General features: G+C 40.3%; 1 protein-coding gene across 5 annotated transcripts in view; it reads left to right on the top strand.

Moving 5' to 3' along the window:
• zgc:158464 (uncharacterized protein LOC791139 homolog) overlaps positions 1 to 20,441 on the top strand; it is a 102,628-nt gene extending 82,187 nt beyond the window's left edge. For 2 of the 5 annotated variants that reach the window (XM_035999308.1, XM_035999309.1), the window contains 4 exons: positions 2,110 to 2,256; positions 8,766 to 8,940; positions 9,097 to 9,216; positions 17,012 to 20,441. In XM_035999308.1, coding sequence (XP_035855201.1) covers positions 2,110 to 2,256; positions 8,766 to 8,940; positions 9,097 to 9,216; positions 17,012 to 17,198 — 629 coding nt within the window. In that variant the 3' untranslated portion in view covers positions 17,199 to 20,441. The remainder of the gene's footprint in view (positions 1 to 2,109; positions 2,257 to 8,765; positions 8,941 to 9,096; positions 9,217 to 17,011) is intronic. The other 3 variants (XM_035999311.1, XM_035999312.1, XM_035999310.1) reach the window with 2 other exon arrangements.
• Positions 20,442 to 24,571: the final 4,130 nt, after the last annotated feature.

Genomic DNA, 24,571 nt, shown 5'->3' on the forward strand with positions numbered 1-24,571 from the left:
AGCTGCATTCTTTTCCTCTTAGCTGAAATAGCACTAAGTCAACTCTCTTTAAAGAGGTGTTACTTAAAAATAATTGCTGTCATTCAAGTAAAACTCAGCGGTAAATACTGACTTGAAAATCTTGAGCCTTTAATTAAAAGTTATTAACATTTTCTACTGTAGGTAATTATTGTAGAGTAAATGTTACTATAACCAATGCAGTGATGACCAAAACTACAGAAATAAGACCCAGGTTGTGGAGACAACTTATTGATGTCCCAAAGTGACCTTGTATTCAATATCTGCTGGCTGATTTACTTTGCTGCCAATCTGTTGCTTCTTTCTTCAATTTAACCCCACATACTCCTAAGTCAAACAAGGCCGCCATCGCCCTTACATGACTGATGTGACTGATGTGCAGTATAGCTGTCACATTGATGAAATCAGAGCTTTTAAGCTTTTAAGTTTAGGCTATACCACTGAAGGTTTGCCAATGTTATCCCATGTTTTCATTTCAATCTTTATCATTAGCAGGCAATGTCATTTAATAAAGAATGTGAGTTTTTGGCCTTCACTTCTTTTAAAGTTAGATCGGGCTGAAGCCCACCTCGACATTTTAATTGGAATTGTATTGTGAGTTTTACTATCTTTTTCTATTTTGTTCTTGTATTTGTATGTACTTTTGTTTCTGTTGGTTTTTGCTTCATTTATTCCTGGGCTAATTAGAGGAGCAATTATTTATTCTGTCTGCACCTTTAAGAAGCTTATAAGAACTTCCACTGTTGTTGAAGCTTCTTAATTCATGTTTAAGGGCATTGTCTACTATAAGTAGCAACCCAGATTATTGAAATCACAGTCACTAATTTTATTTCCTTGTACTTACTTTCATATAAAGCAGTAACATCTCCAGCACCATGGACAGTGACATTAAAATGTTCTTAATAGCAATGCCAGTTTCCTCACTGGAAGATCCGTTCTGAAGATTTATGTAAAAAAGAGTTATCAAATTACACATAACACTTTTGACTTCCAGCTTTTCGACTATTGCTGGACTATGTTTCTTTAATAGCCTTGGTTTCTAATGCTAGCTTTTTCAAAGATTATGAAATAAGTCCTCTCTCCTTCCCATTTATTAATTATCCTCAGCAATTTAAGAAGTGGCCCTTGTTTAGTGACATATATGCTTTTGCAAGGGCCCTCAATTTACCCTAGTAATGCCCCGGTTGGACATAAGGCATACATTATTTAAGGGGCAAAGCCTGGGGAGTGTCCACTGCCAGGATGGATTGCTCTGACTGTACATCCCAGTGAAGGATATTGTCTACCTTGTTGTTTATCTTAATATAGAGGCCTAAAGTCTTTTTTTCAAACTCAGCACTATGAGTAACAGCAGAGTGTATGCTGATGTACTGAATCAGTGACTATCTGTACCTGATCTCAAGGCAGCTTTATATTTTATAGTCTACACTTTCAAGGTTGTATTATTTGGGCCTGTCTCTTAAATAACGTCTGTCATACATCATTTCATACTTCTTGTAAAAGTAAGGATTGAGAACTTTGCATTGACACTATATCTGCTGAGACTTAAATTAGTCACTCTGTTTTTCAGTCAGGAGTGTGAGGATTGTTGAGTGAGAGCCAATGAAGAGGGGAAGAGAGGCCAGAGGGCCCAACTTTTCAGGTAGGGTTGGGGTTTAATAGCATTTTATAGAATTCAAATTTGCTATGCAATTTAGTTATTGAGTCCTCCCAAATCCCTAATTGAAGTTGAGATTTAAAATCTGTAAGTAACCTTTGACCATTAGCCCATAGTTAGAAATCCAGATATTTTAACCAACCTGGAACCAAATCCAATATGGCACCCGCTATCAGAACCCAACCCTACTTACTGGTGAACTAACTTTGCTTCTTTTTCAGTCCTGTTAGCTACTGCTTATTCCTGGATCACAAAACTGTCTTCTTCTCTTATCTATTTTTCACTTACCCCTTCTTCCTTTTCTCTGTTTTCCTTCTTGTTTCCTGTCATTACTTCTCTTTCCTCACTCCCTTTGTCGTTGTCCATTTATGCTTCTCGTTGCTGTCCTCTCCTTCCCTCCATCTCTCCTCTGGTGCCTTGGGCGACACTTGCAGTAGAGATTAAAGTGATCAAGGACCTACCCTGGCCCCCTCCTGTCGGGCAGCTCAACACCAGCCCTCCCCTGGTGGAGGAGCTGGAGTCTCCCTCGCAGACAGCTCAGCCCTCACCAGGACAGACAAGCTGTGACCAGCACCACCATGGTGGGTGTTGGTGTTCACATTGTCCAGCGTTTTTCCCATCAGTTCCCCCCACCACCCCCCCTTTCCATCTGTCAGTCCATTAATCCATCATCCTTCCATCCATCCACTCCCTATAATGTGGTTATATATATATATATATATATATATATATGATTTCATTAATATATATGATTTCATTAAGGAACAGTTTGAGTATGTATGCATTCCCTAAATCAGTAGCATGTAAGATTGATGTGTTGCATATCTGTACCTTTACATTCACATTGTTGTGCCCTGACATTTTAAGGGGAAATTTAAAAAACAACTTACTAATATTAATATGGTTTCCTATATAAACTGGAAACAGAACAGTTTTTTTGGATCATCCTTACAAAACAGCAGCAGTTCCGAGGCACAGTCTATGATTATGTGAAAGTGTCCCCTTTTACTTAACCTGTCAGTGATGACTTACTGAGAGAGCTCACATCTTTTAGAAGCACTGTGTAATATGACTTTAGGTGGTAGCTCAGGAATGACTGTACTGCACTTTTCCATCTGGATTACATGTGGCGGAAAATCACTAATTCTTGTGCAGGTTTTAGGGCTGAAGGCTCATTAGTTTTAATTGTGCTAAACTGTTTTCTGCATGCATAATTGCCATTTGCTGTGACCCCCATTTCCTCTTGTCAACATACTCATAACCGTCCCAGATGTCCTTCTGGCCCGCTGTTCTCCACAGTTCTACATGAATTGAGAAATCAAACTAATTTGAGGCAGTTTCACTTCTTGACTTGAGTGTCTTCACCTCAGGTTTAGCCATATTTACCATTTTATCAAAACACAATGGACAAGTAATCGCATATTTTCAACCAATCAAGCCATTAGGTGATTTTTGAAGCCCTTCTACATACTCAAACTCCTGACTGCTGTAATTACCCGAGGGGAAGAAGGACATGTAGCAGAACTAATGCCAAGAATGGGATTTCCCCTGGCAGAGTGGGAAGACTTAGAGTGAGACCATGTAAGAGGACACCACTGTGTGCTATAGGCGAGGACAGGGCAAGGAGTTGATTTATATCCATAAATCCATGGGAAAGGTTCTGGTTCCCTCTGTGATGTCAGTGGGTTTAAGATTGGCATCCAGCTGTAAAGTGATCCTCTCTCTGTCTGAGCCAGTATGGCCCCACTCTACATCGTTGGGGTCAAAGGCCACTGTGGCAGACAGGGGGGTTGGCCTCCGGGACCCCTGTGAATACAGTTACAATACACTCTCTTGACCTCGGCGTACAGGCAGACCCACAGTAACACAATAGACATTAGTCATCCATTATACACAGGACTGTTTACATGCTCCAGATTGGCTCGCCCAGGGTAAATAGCTAAGAGTCTATGTATGTATATGTATGTAAAGGCTATTGTGGCTTGCTCTAATATAGATCAAGAATAAACAATATCCATTACAGTTCAAGGATATCTGCCTTAACCGTCCAGCCCTCATTATCAAAATTTCGGTGTGGCTTGACACGGCAGATATTACATCTACATATAAATTGAGGGCACTTTTCTCTGAGTATAATGAAGAGCTTTTCGCTTTTGTTTTTTGACATGCATTAATTATACACACTAAAGCATTTATCTTACCTTCTCCTTCATCTAATCTTAAGACTTAAAAAAAAAAAAAAAAAAGAAGTAATTTAAAGATTTCCAGATTTAAACTAGCTTTGAAGGGTCACTCCTTTGTCTTGAAATGTAAAAGAAGAAAGCATATTTCTAGATGGTGGAATCATCAGATATTAACTTCTAGATTTAGCAGCAATGTGCTAAAAATACATTATTAAAAGCTGTCCAACAAATCATTATTTGAGTTCATGATGCACATAATTGATATCAACATAAAAGTGAGTGATTTTTAAAGCTGCCAGTTACTGGGGTGTCATACCACGCTAAACACTATTTTAAGTGTGCAGTGCATTTTAATGAGATGCAGACCTGTTAATCATTTCATACGTCCTGGCTAGAAGACTTAATTTTCACCTAACAATACAGCGGTCGATGGCACACTTCACCCCTCAGACTAGTCATCCTTTTTGATAGGAGTTCCATTAGTAAATGAGAATTAATTAGCCAGCTTAATTAGAGAAATTTGCTCAGGAATGTGTGCAGAGGAGAGGTGGGTGTAGTCAGGTTGTTCAGAAGCCTCATGGACGTTTTTGTAACTACATCTTTGGTGTTTCTTTTACTTTATTTGTTTTGAATATTGTGGTCATTGACAAGTTTAGTTTTGTGGCATTTGATGGCCACTATTAAGTCTCTCTCTCCATGATCTCATGGCATTATTTTGTCTAGTGTATTGTGCTGTGCTGTTCTGAATTACATTGCAGTGTAATCATGGAAATGTCATTTTGACCTCTGTGTTTATCTGTGTCTGCGCCAATCAGTACCCTCTCTCACACACTCTCCCTCCTCTGGGTTTTATAGAGCTCTCTAAAGGAAGCTATGTGTTTGAGGGGGGCAGGCCATTCAGCCATCAGTCACCATCTGACTGACAGTTCAATCTGATACACAGATTCCATTTGCTGTGCTTTACAAGCAACAATACTGATAACACACACAGATGCCCCTGCACATTTACTTATGTGTCTTTGTGCGTGTATGGGAAAGAGAGTGTGTGTGTGTGTGTGTGTGTGTGTGTGTGTGTGTGTGTGTGTGTATGTGTGTTCACCCTCTCGTCTGTGTGCACTGGATAATGAAAGGGGAATGGGTTTAGCTCTCTCCCATTGATATTCAGCCTTAAAACATAATTCCACAACAGTTTGAAGCTGTAGTGTCAGTGAGATGGCTCGCAATCAAAGCAGACATGGTTTCATTTACCTTTGAACAAATAAAATGATAGCTTTTGTTTAGTTTGGAGGCTCTCCCTTTAGGGTAATACTCTTTTTGTAGAACGATGCACTCTACCCGTAGAAAAGACTCCGCTCTGACAGGGAAGGTTGATGAGGTGAGCTCCTCTGAGAATAGCCACTCAACTTTTGCTAGGAGGTAGAGTGAAAAAAGAGTTTAATCAAGGTCAAATAAAGCTCTGATTGTGTTGAATCTGGGGAAGTATAGGAATTAGTCGGTGTGCTAGGAGAATGGAGAAAATGTGAAAAGCTAAGGTCAGGCGGATGGCTGAGTGGGCTGTAGATAGACTGAGAGATGGACTGTGTGGGAAAACCAAGACAGCAACATTCATCCGTATGCAACACTAGCAGATAACTTTAGCAGCCTCAATGTGTAGATCACTGGTGGACTGAAAAAAAACATGTTATGTTCAAAGTGCATATTTCATCCAACTTGTATATGGACCTATACTGTACAGAGATAAAGTTAAACAATTTTGATGAAGGATCAGACATAATCAGTGACTGATAGCCCTGCATTAGGACCATCAGAAACAGTGGAGATAACAGATCAAAGCTGCTAGTGCTCTTTCTCTCCTTTTTTCCTATTAGACGAGAAGACATTCCTCCACAGTCCATTTCACACTATCTTTTTCTGTCCTTGACAAACAAAAACACAGAGGAAAAGACCCAGAGACATAGAGAGACAGGACGGAAGTGTTTGAGATAGAAAGATCAAAAGAAAAGGTGAGGGGGAGAAAAAGAGGACATATGCAAACAGGAAGAGAGAAATTGAAAGCGAAGGAGGGAGAGAGAGCAATTGGCCGCGTCTTCATCTTGTCATCTGTCAGCGTTGACAGGGATGAGCCCGGGCAAACATGCATCTCCCTCATTCCCTTGGTCAGTTTCCATGGAAACGCTATTTCTCACCCTTACACATATACTGTATGTTCATCCTACTCGCACTGTATTCCCAGTCAGCATGTGGTTCGAATGGACTGAAAAAGTAGAAAACTAATGATGTCTGTCATGTGGACTTACATGCAACACAGGAACATAATTTGACTGCCAACGGTCCAAGCATCATACCCTGTGGAAGTTCAGCTACAGCTCATAGTCTTCCACAGGTCTGAGGTTAGAGCCACAGTTTACCCAGCCGTCATGCAGCATTACACTGTTGCTGTCATTTTAAGACTCGGCCATAGCCCTATAACGAACAAAAGTGCAGAGGCCAAGATAACAACGGTAGGCGGAGTCATTTGGAATAATCATTTCCATGAGTTTATGTTTAGGGAAATGCATCAGTGAGCTCAAGGCCAGCAAGTTCAACATGCAGCTGAGTGGAGATGAGGGGGAACCCCTGGTGGTCAGAGCTGAAACAGCAGCACTCTGTCTCAATACCCTTACCTGTTGGATCATATTCCATTACAGTCAGTGGTGGAAAAAAAAACAACGGCCATTTGGCTTATATATTGCCATATATGACATTATTAATACTGATCCATCAATGTGTAAGCAGCATTTTACTGTTGTAGCATGTGACATGGAGCTAGTTTTAACTACTTAATGTACAATAAGGTTGTTTAATGAGAGATGATTAATGGGGGTAGGAAAGCTCTTCTACACAAATTTGTAACCAAAAAACAAGTTTTTTTAGTAAGCGGCCACAAGCCAAACAAACTTAGAACCACTGGGTTAATCTATAACAATGTATTGTATTTTGTAAGCTGGTCATATGTTTTTATGTGAAATCTTTATCAGTAAAGTAACTGGTAACACAGCTGTTACGTTTTGTGGGGTAAAAAGTACAACATTTCTCTTGGAAATGTAATGGAATTTCCAGTAAAGTATTTCTTTTTTTTTATTTAAATAGTGTCATCACAAGATCTCAGGATGCAGCACTATTACAGGTTTACTGTCTCAGTAGAAATATTTTTGGTCCATTCAAAATACCTCTAGACAACTTTTAATTATAGGAATCTCTCTCGATGGCTGTTAGCACTAGAAAGTTACTGTTATTTACTTTGTTGTTTACTTTCATAGTAGACACAACATGTCAACGATGTGTCAAAAGGTTTGGTTAGGTTTACGATGTGTCAACAAATGTATTGTTACATTTATAGTATCTACAGAAGATCCTATATTTTCCTGTTTAGCCCCACTTTGAGGTGACCACAAGCTTAATGAAATTTGTTGACATGATGTTGTCTCGTTTCGCCTAAATTGATTGATTGATACTGTCAGCCCTCCCGCTCAGTCTGGAACAGGAACACTTGGCGAGCTCACAAACTGTAAGTGTAATGGAATCCTCTGACTGGAATACAGAGTCTAGACAGACCAATCTCCATCGACATGTTGTCAAGATCACAGTGCCTGTCTGTCTGTAAAGTACCTGCCATGTTCAGCCCAGGTAATTAAACACTAGACGCGAGAATGGCCATTACCGAGAGCTGCAAAGACAGACGCAACGATCAGAGGCGCTGGCTGTGAGCTTCATACTACATTAACTCCTTCCTTGAAAGTCTCAGCTTTGATGTGTTGATCCTAAGCCCGCTAAGCAGCCATCTCCAGCTAAAGCTTGTCATATACTTGTTGCTGTTATTGCTTGAGAGGCGTATCAGTGGCTCTAAATGGGTCTCTCCAGAGCCAAGGGTGCTATGACATCAATTATAGCGATGGATGACAGAGGGAAAATGGCTAAAACACACATGTACGCACAAACAGAGATAACCACAGTGTGACTCCAACCTCCACCGTCCAATGTTTCACTATTTTGGCCTCCATAACTCTGTGACAGAAGTGAGAATTCACTTTCATTCGGCCTTGTGGAAATTAGTTCTCTTCTGTTCTCATGTTAGCTTTTGTGGATAAAGGTAAATATTTTCCTGTGTGCTGATTGGCTGTGAAGCTGCTCAGTGACCTCCACTAGTCACGTCATGAGCACAGGTCACCTCCAGCCCCCACATACCATCAAACACTTCCCTGTGAAGTTGCCAAGACAGCTTATCATGTCCATGTTGACCGTGAGAGTTTTGAAAAGCCAGTTTAATGTTTAACTTGCAGTACCTGTGAGTGGGTTTGTGTGCAGGGGGTGCGTATTTTTGCATATGACTTTTCCAATTGGGCTTGTTTGCATGACTCTGCACATATGTTTGTGTGTAGTTAAAGAATATACATGTTCACACATACTGTAACATATGTGGGTGTATTTACAGATTTGTGGTTGTTTGAGTTGTTTGGAGGATGTAGGCACGTGTGTGTACTTTGTGTTACTGGGATGTGTGCACAGTGTGGAAGGATTGATCTATGCCTCCTCCACTGTATGTACATGTCCTTCAGTTGGATGAGTTACACAACGTGACACTGTGTGTGTGTGTGTGTGTGTGTGTGTGTGTGTGTGTGTATTTCTGTTCCCACACACACACACCTCATTGCTCTGTTCTAGTTTAGTAGATATATTTCAAAATGTCTTCTTCCTGTTAAGCACACAAGCTTTTCCAAGTGACCTTAACCTGAAGTCTAACTGAAGTATACAGACAGGACTGTGCTGTATCATTATCATAGCTGTTAAGGGTCTCACTGTTTTTAAAAATACCCATTGTAGTCTTCCCGAATAAAATGTTTCAGCTGTTGCATTTTCCTTTATTACAGTCCAGTTTGATAACGTGGAGAAGTCTCGAATGTCGCCTACCAAGGAGGGGAAAACCCGCCCGCTGCAGCGACACTCCAGTGGCTGTCTGGTCAACACCAAAATGACTTCACTAGACCACTGCAGCTCCTCTCTCGGGGAGCGAATTGACCCCACCATGCCCCTGGAAAGCCAGTTGTGAGTCAGATCTCGGTGTTGCTCTGTTATGACTGCAATTTATTTCAAATACACCACTTTTAGCTGTTTCATTTCATTTGTTCAGTTTTCTGCTCATTATAACCCTTCCTTTGTTCCTCTTCTCTCTCATCACTATTTTCCTATTGTTCACTGTAGCTGGTACCATGGCGCAATCAGCCGAACAGATGCAGAGTCTCTGCTCCGGCTGTGTAAGGAGGCCAGCTACCTGGTGAGAAACAGCGAGACCTGCAAGAACGACTACTCCCTCTCCCTTAAGTAAGGACAACGCTTTCTTTTCCTAAATAACAAGCCACAAACAGTGTTATCAGATACACACATTCCGACTGTCTGTGTCAAAACACACACCAGAGACTCGTGGAGCCACAGAAGTGTAGCAGCTACACATGCTTACTGGTGGAGTACACATTGTGGACCAATCTAACATCTTGCTTACAAAGGTCCTTGTATACCTGTGCCCCAATAGTCTGCTGACTCTGCCTTTTCAATATGATAATAATTTTCACCTTTCAGACCTCTATCTCCCACCTGCATCCTGCCCGCCCCTTGTCCTCCACTTCCCCCCTGTAACCCTTCTGACAGGTCGGCTCCTTCATTTGCTGATGTGCCCACAACACAGTTAATGTTGCCCTTCATCAGTGCCCCCTGATCCCTGCCGCATCCAACACAGGGTTCAAACGAGCCAATCTGATTGGTTTAGGCTAGTCTGACATTTGGTAGAGGTTACTTCCGCTTGAAGGCCTGCGGTGAAGTCACATCACATTCTTTTGACGGTAATGTGCTCCTTCTATGTTTTTTTTTTTATGATTTTCACTGCCAGGTGCAAGTACCAGGTGTCAGAATCATAACCAGAAATGTGTAGCCCTCTGAAAACTTGCCAAAGTCAACTTTGGTAATTTAGCTTGAGCCATCAGCTTTAAAAACCTAATAACTTTGCTGACAAATGATCTATTCACATTTACCCTATATACAGTCCATTTTACATTTCAAGGTAGGCTCAACCATATGACATTTAGAGAAATCGCCATAGCTCCAAGGCGACCTCAGGTTAGATAAAACTATAATATGCTAAGAAACATTGATTAGCCTTTGTTATTGGTCATCTTGCTGGAGGCTTATATGTCTTGGCAGGGAAACATAATGCATTTCCCTGCTATAATTATCTTCATGCTAGTATAGGTGACTATCTGTCTAATGTCCTGTCTCAGTTACTGATCATCTGCTTATGCTTGTGTGACTGCGTGTCTTTTTCTGCCTTACTCATTAAAAAAAAAATACTTAACTTACTAACTGCAGAGCTACAGACCTGCTACACTGACATTCTGACAGACAATTTAAAAAGACCAAATGCATTTATGACTGGTAGAGTTCTATACACTGTATTTTTTATTTTATTTTTAGAAGCCTTAGTCTTTTAATTTACCGGAATATAAAGTTACTGAGAAAGATTTTCAGGCCAATTAAATTTTCCTTTCAGATAAAAGGGACGTACATGTAATAATATCACTTTAGATAGCATGAGTAGGAATACATTATTTAGTACTCAAAAAAGCTATGGCCAAAAGGGACATCCAAGGCAGCCAGCAGAGGATACATAATCAATAGTTGTATAGTGCAAACAAAGACCAGAATATATGGTTCAGAATCACACACACACACACACACACACACACACACACACACACACACACACACACACAAACCTTATATTCACCACAGAGATCAATATCTCCAATGTAGATAGAACACATTTTTTTTTGCTATTGGCGGATGATGATATAAGGAGTGATAATTCAGGGAGTGAATTTGATTAATACACTTCTAATAAACCAGTTCAATTTTGGAGCATGAACCTATAATTATATATATTTTGTTTAAGGCTAGAGAGAATTAATCCATCCATATCTCTATTATGGTGAAAATGTGCTTACTTAATGCTGGGGGCTTTATATTGAATGAAAGTTTTTGGCGAGGAAGACCAGAAGGCACTGGCAAAGTGCTGAAACCTGTATGGCTGAATATTTTGTTCACATATTAAAGTCAAACAGGCAGTAATAAGATATTGTATCTAAAATAAAAGTTTTATTTGATTTAGTGTGTGGTGAAACAACGTTTTAAACTTCTGGTTCAGTAATGGCCTCACTAACATTCATGTACAGTAGTTACACTAATTCATATCCCACAGCTGACCCTCAAACCATTCATGCCAGTGGCCACATGGGGAAAAATGCATATAGTCCTGGGCCATGAGCTTTTTAGTTTAAGAGATCGTAATGAGTTTTAAGCACTTTGTGTTGTACATTTGAATCTGTAGCAAGATGATTATATCACTATCATTAAATTGCACTCACCAGTAAGTATCATTTCTAATGGGAACAGTGATGCTGGGATGTGGACTGAATAATTGCTGCCAGGTCTTGTAGTGGAGATTCAATGTACATCACAGAGGTGACTGTCATGTTGGACCTCAGTCTGTTCTTGGTCTGTGTCATAAGTGAAAAGATTAGAAAGATTTCTTGGAGTGGTAAGATGTATTGTTGTAATAACGTAGCCAACTGTAGCATTTGCTAGCTAAATAGCTGGCAGGAAAGCACCTGCAGAAGGAGAAAGAGGGTAAAAACATTCACATAGAGAATGTTTCTTGCAGTTTTTTGCTTGTGTAAGTCAGCTCCTGGCTGTCACAGAATGTTATATGTTTTGCCTTTGGCATCAATCGGATTTAGCCTAGAAAACAGCCAGCAGGCTGATTGGTGGGAATGACAGGTGCCACCACACTGCAGGTAGAGGTTTCTTTGAGTTTAGCCTGCTCACACGAGCCTGTCTCCCCTGCTGCCACTGAAAATGAGTAGAAACCCAAGGTGAGGATCCTCCATGTCTGAGGTTGCTGAAAAATGTATAAGGGCATGAGGTGGCACGTATGTGTAATGCATTATTGATAAAGACAGACGTCGCTAAGACCTCCAGCCTCAAGAGTCCTGTGGCCTGACGGAAAGCATTTTCAGTCTGTTTTGCCCTCCTAACCTTTCTTCTGTTCACCTGCCCCTCTCCCCCTACCCCTCCACCCTTCATTTTCCCTCTTTTTTCTCTATGTGACGAGAAACCCTTCAAGGTGTTTGAAACACATTAAACCCTTCACAAGTCTGTCAGAGCACAGTATCATCCTGTTTCTCACCTCGAGAGAGAGCTCTGCACAGCGTGTTTCCACTGGCTGAGAAGAGACATTGTTAGTGAAAGGAGAAAATCTTATCTAACAGAACCTGTTTGATGCCACAACACAGACAAGGGGAAACTAAATAGCCGATTGAAAAAGCAACCAAAATGTTTTTGCATCTGCAATTTAACTCCTCTTCCAAAGACATGTCATGGTTTTATGGTGTCTTTTTTTATTTATTTTGTTTAGACAGAAAAAGAATCAGATATCCTTTATGTGGTGCAGACGAGACAAACAACCTGTCTAGAACACAAAAGCAATATTAATCTGACTTTGCTGCTTATTTTAACCAATCAAAGCCAAGTTTTTCAGTGTTCTATGGTCCATTAACCACATTGGATATAGATGGCAGATTTTGTTTCTTAAACTTCTTGGCCTGCTTCACACCACTAACTACATCCTTTTTTTTCCATCAATTGTGTATTACTGAATGGTTTGGCTCATCCCAGGTAGACTCATTCAATTTGTGCTCATATGAAATAATAGGCAAACAGGATATCTGATGACCAGTAATGCTTAAAAAGGTCATCACTTCTACCAAGGATTATTAGCTTTTGGCGGATGGATTTTCCTTTTCTGGTGCCACAGATTCATAACACTGACAGCATCATTCATGGAGCAATCCAATATGCTGAAGGTGGAGATAAGCTGTGATTGCTGTCAGGCTGTTCCTGCTCTGAGGACTACAGGGTTCAAATCAAAGTCATAAACCTCAATAAACAAGGACAGCAGACCTCCCTAGTGAGATTCATCCAGATTAGACAATAGAAGACTTCAAACGCATGCATATGAAACACCACAAAGGCCCGTCTTCTCAAAAAAAGCCCCATATTCATTTTATCAACAGCCCTGCCATATTGCTCTGTTGTCCTGGTTTCTGTCTCTGCAGGACTGTAAAGTGATAAGCAGCCATGAACACTGACTGGAAAATCAGTTGGGAATCTAAAAATGATTCTATTGATGTGTTTGCCTTTTAAGTGTGGCTCTGTGTAACCTAACGCCAGTCTCCCAATGCTCCACATGAAGACTCATCAAATGCACTTTGCAGGGAAGATTTATTTTAAAATGATCTCTCCTGGCACCACTTGCAGAATGATAGGACTGTAGACCTGTGGCCAGAGAAATTTGTCCAGCTCTCCTCAAATCATGATGAACTTGTTAATGACATGGATAAATACAGAGGCCAGAGGCAATGAGGTGATGGTCTGATAATTGTGTTTACTTCAGTTATAGCCCAGCAAGCCTGCAGCTTTCTACCTCAGCTCACCTATAAAAAAGTATGTTAACATTTCCGTTTGAAATATTCTCCATCATCTGCCATATACGCTGCGTAGGATTTTCATTTTCTGTAATAACAATAATAATCACACATATATAAAGAAAAGGATTGGTCTCATCTGTTGACATAAAACATAACCTCACAGGAAGGAATCACTATATCCGTTTATTGTTATTCTTGATGGATGTCCCTTTATTGAACCCTGTACATTCTAAGCTGTTTTCCACTTCAGTGATATCTCTGTGCCGGTTTCTCTCTGCGCATCAGGGAGAGAACACATCCACAGGCTTTACATATGCAATTACGAGATAAGTAAAGAATGGACTTGCCTTACATATAAGGTGCCTAAAGCCCACTTCTTGCTTCTGTTCATCACACATAATGGGCATACATTTACAGTGGGCATTGACTTTTCACAAACCCATATAATAGTCAGTAACAAAAACAAATTTACATGAAAAAGAGGAGCATGGTTCAGAGTCATCAACACTCTTGACCAGCCTGTTTTCACTGTATCTTATCAAAACAGAGATGCATGCTTATGTCTGTCTGTCAAAATGGTGTTGCCACATCATAGTTTTGTTGATAATGAGAATAAATAATATCTCTTCTACTTAACACCTTGCACAGATTTATCCTGCTTGTGTACAGTCCTCATGAGAGTCCTATTCTACACCATCTGTGAACAAACAGAATGCATATTGCAGATAACACTTACTGGCCCCATGAGTCAATTGGGCCAGAGCTCTCAAGCTTACCTGATGTGTTTGACTGCTTGTCACAGCCAGGGTTAGTGAGAAATGGTAATCCTTGGGGGGTTTCTCCTCTTTTTCCTCCAGTGTAATGGAAAACTTCTGTTATTATCCTTCTTTTTGCCATGTTTTTCATTATTTGCATTTCAGCAACACGGGTTACATTTCAGATTAGGGAAGTAAGAGATATAAAGTAGAGTAAGTGGGAGTTTAGTGAGCTGGAATGAACTGTTGCACATTATGTTGATGACAGGTCATAATGCCCACTTGCAGCAATATGAGTGCATCGTATTTGAGCCTACAGCAGTCATAAATTGCAAGAAGCATTAGCTGCTGATTGAAAAAAATATTATGCTAATGCATTTTTGTAAAGACAGATTTATCAAAACAGTATATTTACAGCAGGATATAGGGGTCATTAGTTTTGTATCAGTCCCTTACTAAAGGTTATTGTTTGCATCACTTAACTCCAAAAAAGTAATTTTCTATTTTAAAGCGGAAGATTACTGGCAAGCTGTAAAATGTATTGATCGAAAGCCCCAAGAAACACACAGGGAGCTTTTAATTTGCTGTGCTTTTATTGCTGTAGCTTAAGTGATTTATCCTGGGGGTTCATTAGCCTCATCCTTATGCTCTGCATGTAAAACCCAGCACCTTAAGCAACCTGCCTTTTAGTCTCCTCCCCAGACAGCGTCAAAGTTATCAAAGGGTAATCCAGCTTTCAGAACATTGTCACGTACTGTAGGGAGCAACTACTGCACAGGAGTAAATGAGAAAGGAGCTGTCAAGGAGGGGCGATCTCTTGAGTTCCCCATATATTCAGGCTTCTGACATACTTTTCTCTTTAAATTGGTTTTTAGCCATGCAATCGACATGGCTCCAGGCACAGCAGTTACGGTCGGTTGGTCCACCCCTTTAGTCAAGACTGAAATATCTCAACAACTATTAGATGGATTGCGATGAAATTTGGTACACATGTCCATGGTTCCTCCAGGATGAATCCCATTGACTTTTGTGATACTCCTACAGTACTTGTCATTTTAGCGTTTTTACTTATCCAGTGAAATATCTCAACATCGACATGATGGATTGGCACAAAAGTTGGTTGAGACATTCATGGTTCCCATATGATGGGTCCTTTCCTCTAGTGCCACCATCAGGTCAAAAATACAAATTTCCCCAATACTTTAGTTTATGAAAACCTGAAAAACTAATGACATTTCCATCAGCCTCAGCTCTACTTTGTGTTTAGCGCTATAGGAAATAAGATGGTGACATTGACAAAAAAACAGCAAGTTTTCTGGGTTTGCTTCCACGTTTTGTGTGGCCCACTGCACATGCGCATTAGTGTTTCTTCCACTGGCCCCCACCTGTGCGGCCCTGCTTGGCATTTAGACTTTACATTGGTATGAAATCACACACATGAAAGGGGAAAGTTTTACAAATTTAAAACCTCCATGTTTTAAAAGTTACTAATGCAAAGACTAATACTTGATCTTCCTTGCCATTCAAGGTGTCTTGTCAAAAGTTCAAAACAGAAGTGTCTTTTATTAAGGTGTATGTGGGTCACAGAGGACTTTTTTCATGGCCACTAGGGCAAATTGGCAGTTAGGCTTAGTGGCAGTGCCGTATCCAGCTCTCTTAAAGCTTTACGGGTAATTTCTACCAACTGCGTAATATCTGCGGATCAATAGGTTTCCATTAAAGTCGATGTGTGTATTTTCACTGACTGCGGAACGGCTGTGTCCTGACTCCGTCCCAGCTCTCGCAGCGATCGCAGCCCTCCGGAGCAGATACGCAGAGCTTCTATTTTTGTCGGATACCGGAGAGCTCCGCAGAAATTCAGCGCAGTTTTAGATTGTGCAGGACAGGAAGTCGTGCACAGAAACAAAATAAAACATCCGGTTAATTTTCAAAATAAAATACACCGTGCTCACGGCGGATCATATTTCCCTGCACTACACCTTGAAAACACAGCACAGAGTTGTTTCCCCTCTACTCCTCTGGATGGAAACATCCAGAGTTGTTGGTTTTGTGGTTCTATTCTACATGAATTCGCAAGATCTTGTGGGTCCTCGTGACTACAGCTGTCAGTCATGGCTGCAGCCGTTACGCAACAAATCTGGACCCGGTGGGTATTGAAGGACGGAGGAGCACGGAGCCGACACGCAGCGGAGCCGATCCACAGCCTTTCCGCAGTTGGTGGAATTTCGGTGTTACTGCGTAACTTTTTGATATTAATGAACGTCTGTTACATTCAAGCCATTGCCAAATGAGTTGCTACAAAGCTAATTAAGACTATCAGCTCCACACAACTCTCTCTGTGTTTCTCAGTATGGCTATGTTCAGAAGATTGTGTCGTCCGGCGACTTTCCCACGCAGAAACTCGAGTGAAGATAATTACCTCTTCTGAAGAGTCCATCATGTTTTTTTTTTAATCCTCCGTGTCCTCCTTGGCTACTAGCAACTGGAAGAAGGGGTGGGGGCTGTGCCCGATCACGGAAGGCTTGTATCATGTGGACGCGCCAACAGTTTTGTTGTCATTACTTTGAATTCCTCATGGGGCGACAGAAACTATGCACTATAGCTTTAATATATCCATGATACTGACATTAGCATTAGGTCACAACCGTTAGTGTCGCTATTGCCTCTTGTTTCACCTTGTTTTACACAAACAATTTATTTCCATGCTATTGAAGATGGAAATTGACACTTCAGAATATATGATGTCAAACGCAGACTCCTGGTCTTGTTTTTATGGAACTAACTAAATGTTTTCGGCCCCTCTCTCTTGTATTCTTCTGTCCCCAGAAGCAGCCAGGGCTTCATGCACATGAAGCTGTCGCGGACGAAGGAGAACAAGTACATCCTGGGCCAGAACAGCTGCCCTTTTGACAGCGTGCCTGAGATCATCCATTTCTACTCCAGCCGCAAGCTGCCCATCAAGGGTGCCGAACACATGTCCCTGCTCTACCCTGTAGCCATCAGGACACTATAGTGCTCTGGGTCCCCTGCAGGCGTCGGCCCCTGCAGTACCCACTGGGCCACCCTGTGGCTCCAAGCTTCCTGTCCCTCTGGACAGAGCCCATTAGGCTCATGGGAAGATGAACAGTGGCATCCCAAAACTGCTGATCCTGACTCACCTCACTGGCCAACAGATTCCAGACCTGTTTTTGAAGGCCTACTGCATACTATCTTACACATACAGACTCAATGTTGCAGAAGTCTTTATTATTTTATTTTATTGTATTTATGACAAACACCAACTTCATTACATCACAGACTGACTGATCTGTTGAACATCATTTCATTGATTCTTGAGCTGATTTCCCTTAGCACTTAACACTCTAAAGAAAAAGAAAGGTACAACAATGTAACATTTGTCACTGGGGTGTACCTTTTATTATAATATGTTGTACCTTTTTCCAAAAAGAGTGCACATCATGAAAAATTGGGTATGGACAAGTTTGTTTGACTTTGCTCATTTGGTTAGGCTCTGTTGATACTGTAATTGTTCGTAAGGGGACTTGAAGATTGTAAGAGCCGTGTAAGGGAAGAGACATTTATGAGGCATGTTGAGGTAAATTGTCCACATGGGCCCCATACAGTGGTCAGGATATTGAATAAACTGGCCTTGTATGAATGGTGTGTCCCCAGCTGCATGGAAATAGCAGGCCTGTGAGCAGTGCAGACTGATCTCTCTATCTTGTCATAGTGCATGCTGTCTGCTATCCATCACTGAGTGGGTGTATCACACCAATGACAGTGTAAGTACCATAGTGGTGAGACAGGCAGGAGATCATGATGGATGGGTCAACCCATCTGACACAGTACAATTGGCTGAGGCTAGAGACCAGAGACTGTCCAAATGGACCAAATTAGCCCCGCTACCCCTCCTTAGAATGGCTTTGCATCGGGAGAATGAAATATGTCTGCATTGTCTACCTCAGAAAATCAATTTCATTCGCCCATCTGCAGATCAATAGGTACAATGGGATTGCAGACATCGATCTGCTCTCCCTTCGACATTCCCAACTCCCTTAAAATTGCATCATCGGTTTTAGTAATATGATTTTTTGAATAAAGTTAATCCAAGATTTTTTTTTTATGAAAACACAAGCAGATTTTCCAGATCAGCAATTGTATGTATAGTCACTAATATGATACTGTGTGATGTCAGTAACAAATGTTTGGTTAATGCCTTATAATGCATGGGTCAAATCAGTCCGCAAGATCAGCTGATTTCCAGTTCTGCTTTTAACGATTGTTCTGTGACTGTAATTTATTCTGGGGTAATTATTACTGATATGTTACTCCTTTGTGATGGCCCGTCGACCCCCTCGCCCTCATTGTTCTGTGCCGATGTGATAGTGTTTTTTGGGACTACTCCAGCCTCTTTTACTGTGGTGCTTTGCATTTTTGTTGTTTCAAGTTCTGCTAAATGCACGTTTGCCTCGGTGGCCTGACTCTGAGACATGAGTCACGGCGTCTCCTGACCAACAGGGTTGTCAAGCCGCGCGTGAGAGACGATCACATATTCTCCCCCGGACCAATCACAGCGCAGCCTGGCCGAACCAGAAAAAAACACCTACCTTCATTCTGTCATGCTTCCACTTCGCATTAAAATCTCTCTATCATCTACCCTTTACTACCAGATGTTTATACATGTGTGAATGTGAGTGAGCATGCATGTGTCCAACATGTGTACGGTATTAATATGTATGCACACGAGAATTTGTGCACAGACTCTGAGTTCCGGTGTGTTTTTTACCCTGCTGGTACAAACTGGCAGCCCTTGCTTGAACCTCTTTGGTTGTCAGTACCTTTTTTTTTCTCCCCTGAACTCAAGAAACTAGAATTCAGCCCCATGACTCATTCATTTAAATTTCTTCTTGTATTTTCTCATTAACCACATTTTATTTCAGCAACTCCTAGAAATTTCAGTGTCTGTCTTGTGTTCTGCCCTCTGTAGTTTATTGTAACAGAACCAATAATATTTCAGCCCACAGCAGCATTGAATATCTCTGACCAGTTACAAGAAGCTGAGTCTAATGACTTGTGACAAACTGCCTCTTCAGAGGAAACCTTTGTCAGTCTTATGAGTTGCAAAATTCTGTGGTTTAATTAGCAAATCCAAGTAAAAATGGAAAAAAAAATTTGGGGGGGGGCTTTGGTCCAAGCTGAAAATGACTGACATTAAGGAATTAGAAACTGACTTAAGTGAGCATGACCACTTTATATACAAAGTCAAATACATTTTGGCTTTGGCTATAACTCCGCTCTGTGCTATGCAACTCTGAACTGCAGTCATTGAAGGAAAAATGATTGGAGTGTGTGCCTCCACCAAATGTTTATGACCAATATGATGGTACAAAATGTCCACCAGGAAGAGATGTAATCAGCAAAATTACCTGATTAGTTGAAGAGAATAGATTGCAGAAAGTGGGATGTATACAGATGTTTATTTTGTTGGTGCAGTAAGTTATCAGACAGATGTTGCTGTCATCAGATTAAGTATGCCATATGAGGGTGTCTGTTCATGTGATAAGACAACCTCTGCAGCTTTATTAAGAAATAGCATGTTGTCGATTTGGACCTATGTATTTCCTTGAGAGAATATATCCTAAGAAGAAATGCAAATGAAATAAACTATATGTGTGATGTATCCTTTATGTTCTAAATGTTCCCTGTCTAAGTGATGAAATGTTGACAGTGAGGCTCTTTATTTAGTTACTGCTGCTGATGAGTATTACTCCACTATAGGAAAGAGCCTGCATAAGACGGCCACACTGCCTAGAGAGAGGCCTTAGCTTTGGAAAAAAAAGGGAAAATGAGAATAAGGGGGAGACAGAGGGGAAGTTGTTCTGACGGGGAGGGATTTGCTGCAATCAGCAGACACACACTCACATTCGTATATTTCTATTATGAGAACCTGAAAGAGCCCTTCTCCTCCCTTAGAAGTGTCTTAAAGTGTGTGTGTGTGTGTGTGTGTGTGTGTGTGTGTGTGTGTGTAAGCAACCATCAGCCATTGACTTGCCCCGTGTCGATCACTTTACTGAGGTAAAGTGGCATGTATGAGTTTCCTTTGTGTACATTTTCGTGCCACGTATGTATGCAGTACTATAACATATCTCTGTACAGTCCCTCATGGCCAAATGTATATACTGAATGTATTGTATGGGGACATAGAGGCATCAAGGTTCAAAAATAAATAAAATTGGGTTTATGAGTTAATGTGTGATATGTTTCAGTGGTCTCTTTTTTATTCAAACACATACTTATTTAGCAAAGGAAATCTAGCCCCTTCCCGTATCTTTGCCAGCACTAGTTACCATGGTGAAGTCCTTTGACAAATAAGAGAGGGACCATTGTTTGAGTCAAGGACAGAAAGCTGGAGCGATTATCAAGCCAGTACTCCAGCACTTGTTGTCCTCTATTGATCCACTTTGTAGCACAGTCCTGTAATATTATTTTTTTCACTCTGTTGTTCATTCCAGATGCATTTGCTTGATGTGTATCTGTCCGAAGCTTGCTAGTCCATATTTCCTATCCATATTTTCCTGCTTCCAGCAATCACACCTTTGGCCTTTTTTTCAATAAAGAAGTTTATAGCAGCATTTTATGAATGCCCACTGTCAATTTAATGAAGCGCAAATCATATATGATTATTGGCATTTGAAGAAAGTCTTTGCCTCAAGTTAGTACCAGATTTAGAGGACATTTTTTAGCCAACCAAGAAACCAAAAAGTAGCATTGATTTCCAATGGTAACACTTTATTTTATGGGTGTGTAAAATAATTCCCTAATAATTTTCTAAGAATTTCCTGGAAGAACCCTCTGGTTGGGCATTCATTATAGAAAAAGTGTAAAATAAAAAATAAATGAAAAAAAGCTCCAAATTAAAGCCAAGTAATATTAATTTCATTTTAATTCATTGTTGAAAACTTAATTCTCCATATTTGTTGAATTGTATGCTTGCCTATAGATACATTTTACATGGTTGTGTATTCAGATGACCTGCTGAGCACTGACAAAAAGACTGCTTAGGCTATGCTAGCAAATATTTTAACTAACTACCAACTGAACAATGTCTCTATTTTCCCTATGATTAGTTCCAAATTACATAATAGACTAGGCCAATACCATCAAATCCATGTTTTATGGATGCTTTGCTACTACTACAACAACAACAATGGTTGATTTTCTTACTTGTTTTATTTGCTTCTATCATATTATCCATGCATAAATTGTACTTTTTGCACTGCATTATTTTCTGTGATTGTGGATACTTTTCAGCTAGACACATCACTACGATACTTAGAAGCTATCACACCCTCTGAGGTGATACTGCTACATGTAATTCAAACTGCTCAGAGTCCAGCAGTCAGTTCTGTTGAAGGCAATTTTAAAAGTGAAATTCCTAATCCCTTACCCTAAAATCCCTTTCAGAACGGTTGCATTGTGACAGCAAAAACATTTTTACACAGCACATTTTGGCCACAAAACATCTGGCAGAGCAAAGGCAGGGGGTTGATGAAATGAAACAATGAACATTCACAGCCACCTCAAGTCAAGGACTTTGTCTATGTGGCTCTGACAGTGAAACAGTTTGCAGCAGCATTTGTCTGTTTGCAATAGTGGACATTTTTATAATAAAATACACATTATTGCACCATTTTGTTAGCTATTTGGCCACTGTTCTTGTGAAATGGCCATGTACATTTCTACATTAAAAATGATAAGACATTTTTCAATACTCAGCACTGTCTACACACATGCTTATGCACCAAATTACTTCTGAAAATGTCAGATGTCAAAATCATTTTAGGTTCAGTAGTTTTTTTTTCTCATATCACCTGTTTCAATCCAATCCACACCTTCAGACAAAACAGTTGCTATTTTAAGTTTCTCCCAGTGGTTTGTGCTGATCTTTGCCTCTTCCTCTGTAGCAGCTCTATTTTCCTCTATAGAAGCTCCATCAAGGGTTAAAGCACCTGGGATAAATTGCATCAAAGACGCTTTTGTGGACAAAAAGAGTGCTGAAGAAGAAGGGGAAGAATAAAAGCATGGCTTGAAAGCAATGAATGGCCCACAAGGGGATAGAATGGCCTTGTGTCCATCAGAAGCTCATTTCATATTCCGCTCAGTCACGCCAGACAGAAAGCAATCTCAGGTAACAGACCTTATGTTAATAACACATGAGTTGCCTCCTTTCAGAAAGACAAAAGCGGGCGGAGGGCATTATACCAACTCTTTCCTTTCCTCCTCCTCTGCCAGGTCGGAGGATTTCATCTGGAGAGAATAGTGAGAGTACTGTTCTGTTTGTCTGTGAAGGCTTGATTAGAGGAGCTTTTACAGAATTTCAAAAGCTCTGGCATTGATGATTTCTATTGGTTTAACATATTGCCTATAATGGCACGGTGCAGAACCTTGCTCATTACCTGAATCCCAGGTCACCGTGGGAGTAATTGGGCAGATTTGTGCCAGCTTCAAAGGTCCGGGCTTGATTCATTAGGAAGTCATATTTCCAGTTGTTTAAGCCATTTCCTGCTTAGAAGAGGGCTTTTCTTTTCTCACAGATATGCATCCACCACAGTGTTATTTGGTAACATTTGAAAATGGAAATAACACAGTCTCACAGCTAATCAAAACCTTTTTGACTTGGCAAGTGTGGCTTAGGCACTGGTGATAACTGTGGTAAAGCTCAATGAAGACAGACTATATTTATCTAAAACATTATAGGTGGAAATAGACAGAAAAAGAGAAATAACAGTGTGTTTTTTTATTAATTCTGCTCCCTCTGAGATCTTCAAAGTTGGTGGTTCACTTGTGATGGAGAGTGCCGCCAGCAGGTGCAATACAGCCGCCATTCAAAAAAGAAAACCCTCTGAAGATTCACCTCCATCTCAAGTGCTGGATTTTACAAAGATATTTTGCTATCCTGTCTTTATTCCTAAAATTTTAGCAGAATAAATATGTTTTTAGCCAGGTCTTACAATGATGAAGAGGTTTTGAAAGAGTCAACAAGTGCAAACAATACTTTTCAGTTCATGAAGTGTAATGCAATTTCTGTTCTTTTTTGACATAAAGGTGGATATATAGGATTTAATATCAGGCAAGAGATTACATATCGTCAATACTACTCTCACAGCTGACTAACAAAAGAGACTTAAATATGGTGTGCAATAATAGCTTTTTATACCATATGTGATGACATTTCGCACACCATTGAGTGTCTCCATGACAACTTCACATGATTTTCCACAGTAAATTGTTAAGAATGTCCTGAAAGCTGCAGTTATGATGCTTGTGATGAAAGGCTTTGCATAATAACAGTAAACAGAAACAATACACTACTGTAAAGTGTGTGCAACACATTCCACGGACTGACTTCACAGCTTACTAGCAACAGAAGTACAGAAAAAACATGTCTTAATGGAAATCAATGCAAAACTATTCCACATTACTCCGGCTGGGTTTAACATTCCACTAGTTTATCTAGACAGGCAGTCTCCTTTTTAATTTGCTAGAAAAACAATTACACTTTCATTCACTATTGTTTTGTTCAAACTATGACACTGGTTCCTTCAGCACAGTGGAAATGCTTTATTTTTTAAAACACCCTTGGAGCCAGTTGGAGGGGAAAATTGCCCGCAGGTGTGCATGCATATAAAACGGTAATGGGGACAGACGGACACAAAGCACTGTTTGGGTGCTGTGCTCATGAAAGGGCAATCCACTGATTGAGCTGTCACAGTCACAGATGCAGTAATAAAACTAAGCAGGGCAATTACTGTAGATGGAGAACTGTAGGTAGCAGAGGGGGGCACGCAATATGTCCTCCCCTAAAATACCCTGATGGGAGACAACGAGACAAAGCAAATGTAGCCTTCTGTAATAAGGCTGGGGGGAGAAAGGGGGTGCTTAGCTAATGGTAACAATGCTCCAACAAGCACAGCAACACCTCAGTGGATGTTAATACAGCGATCACCTTATCTTTGCAACTTCCTTTTTATGTTACTGGCTGCCTAAGCCTATTGCCTTTAAAAAAAAAAAAAAAAAAAAAAAAAAAAAAAGAAAACCCACAACTTCAAATAAAACAACCACGTCATGTCTGGATAGAACTACTGCATTGCCATCTAGTGTACAAATATATTAACTACACAGGTTTGGTGTAGTTAATATATACAGTATGTTTTTTAAAGCACTACATGAAGCCCATATTTTAATACTGCAACCCAAAACTTTTATAATTATATATGTTTATACAATCAAGAAGCAAAAAAAAATTTTTAATTAGACGGACTAGACCAATGCAGTATGTTACAGTCAATGCCACCTATTAAATAAAAGGAAGACAGGCTCAGGAGA

This window comes from Sander lucioperca, chromosome 3 (genome assembly GCF_008315115.2).
Source record: "Sander lucioperca isolate FBNREF2018 chromosome 3, SLUC_FBN_1.2, whole genome shotgun sequence".
Lineage (NCBI taxonomy): Eukaryota > Metazoa > Chordata > Actinopteri > Perciformes > Percidae > Sander > Sander lucioperca.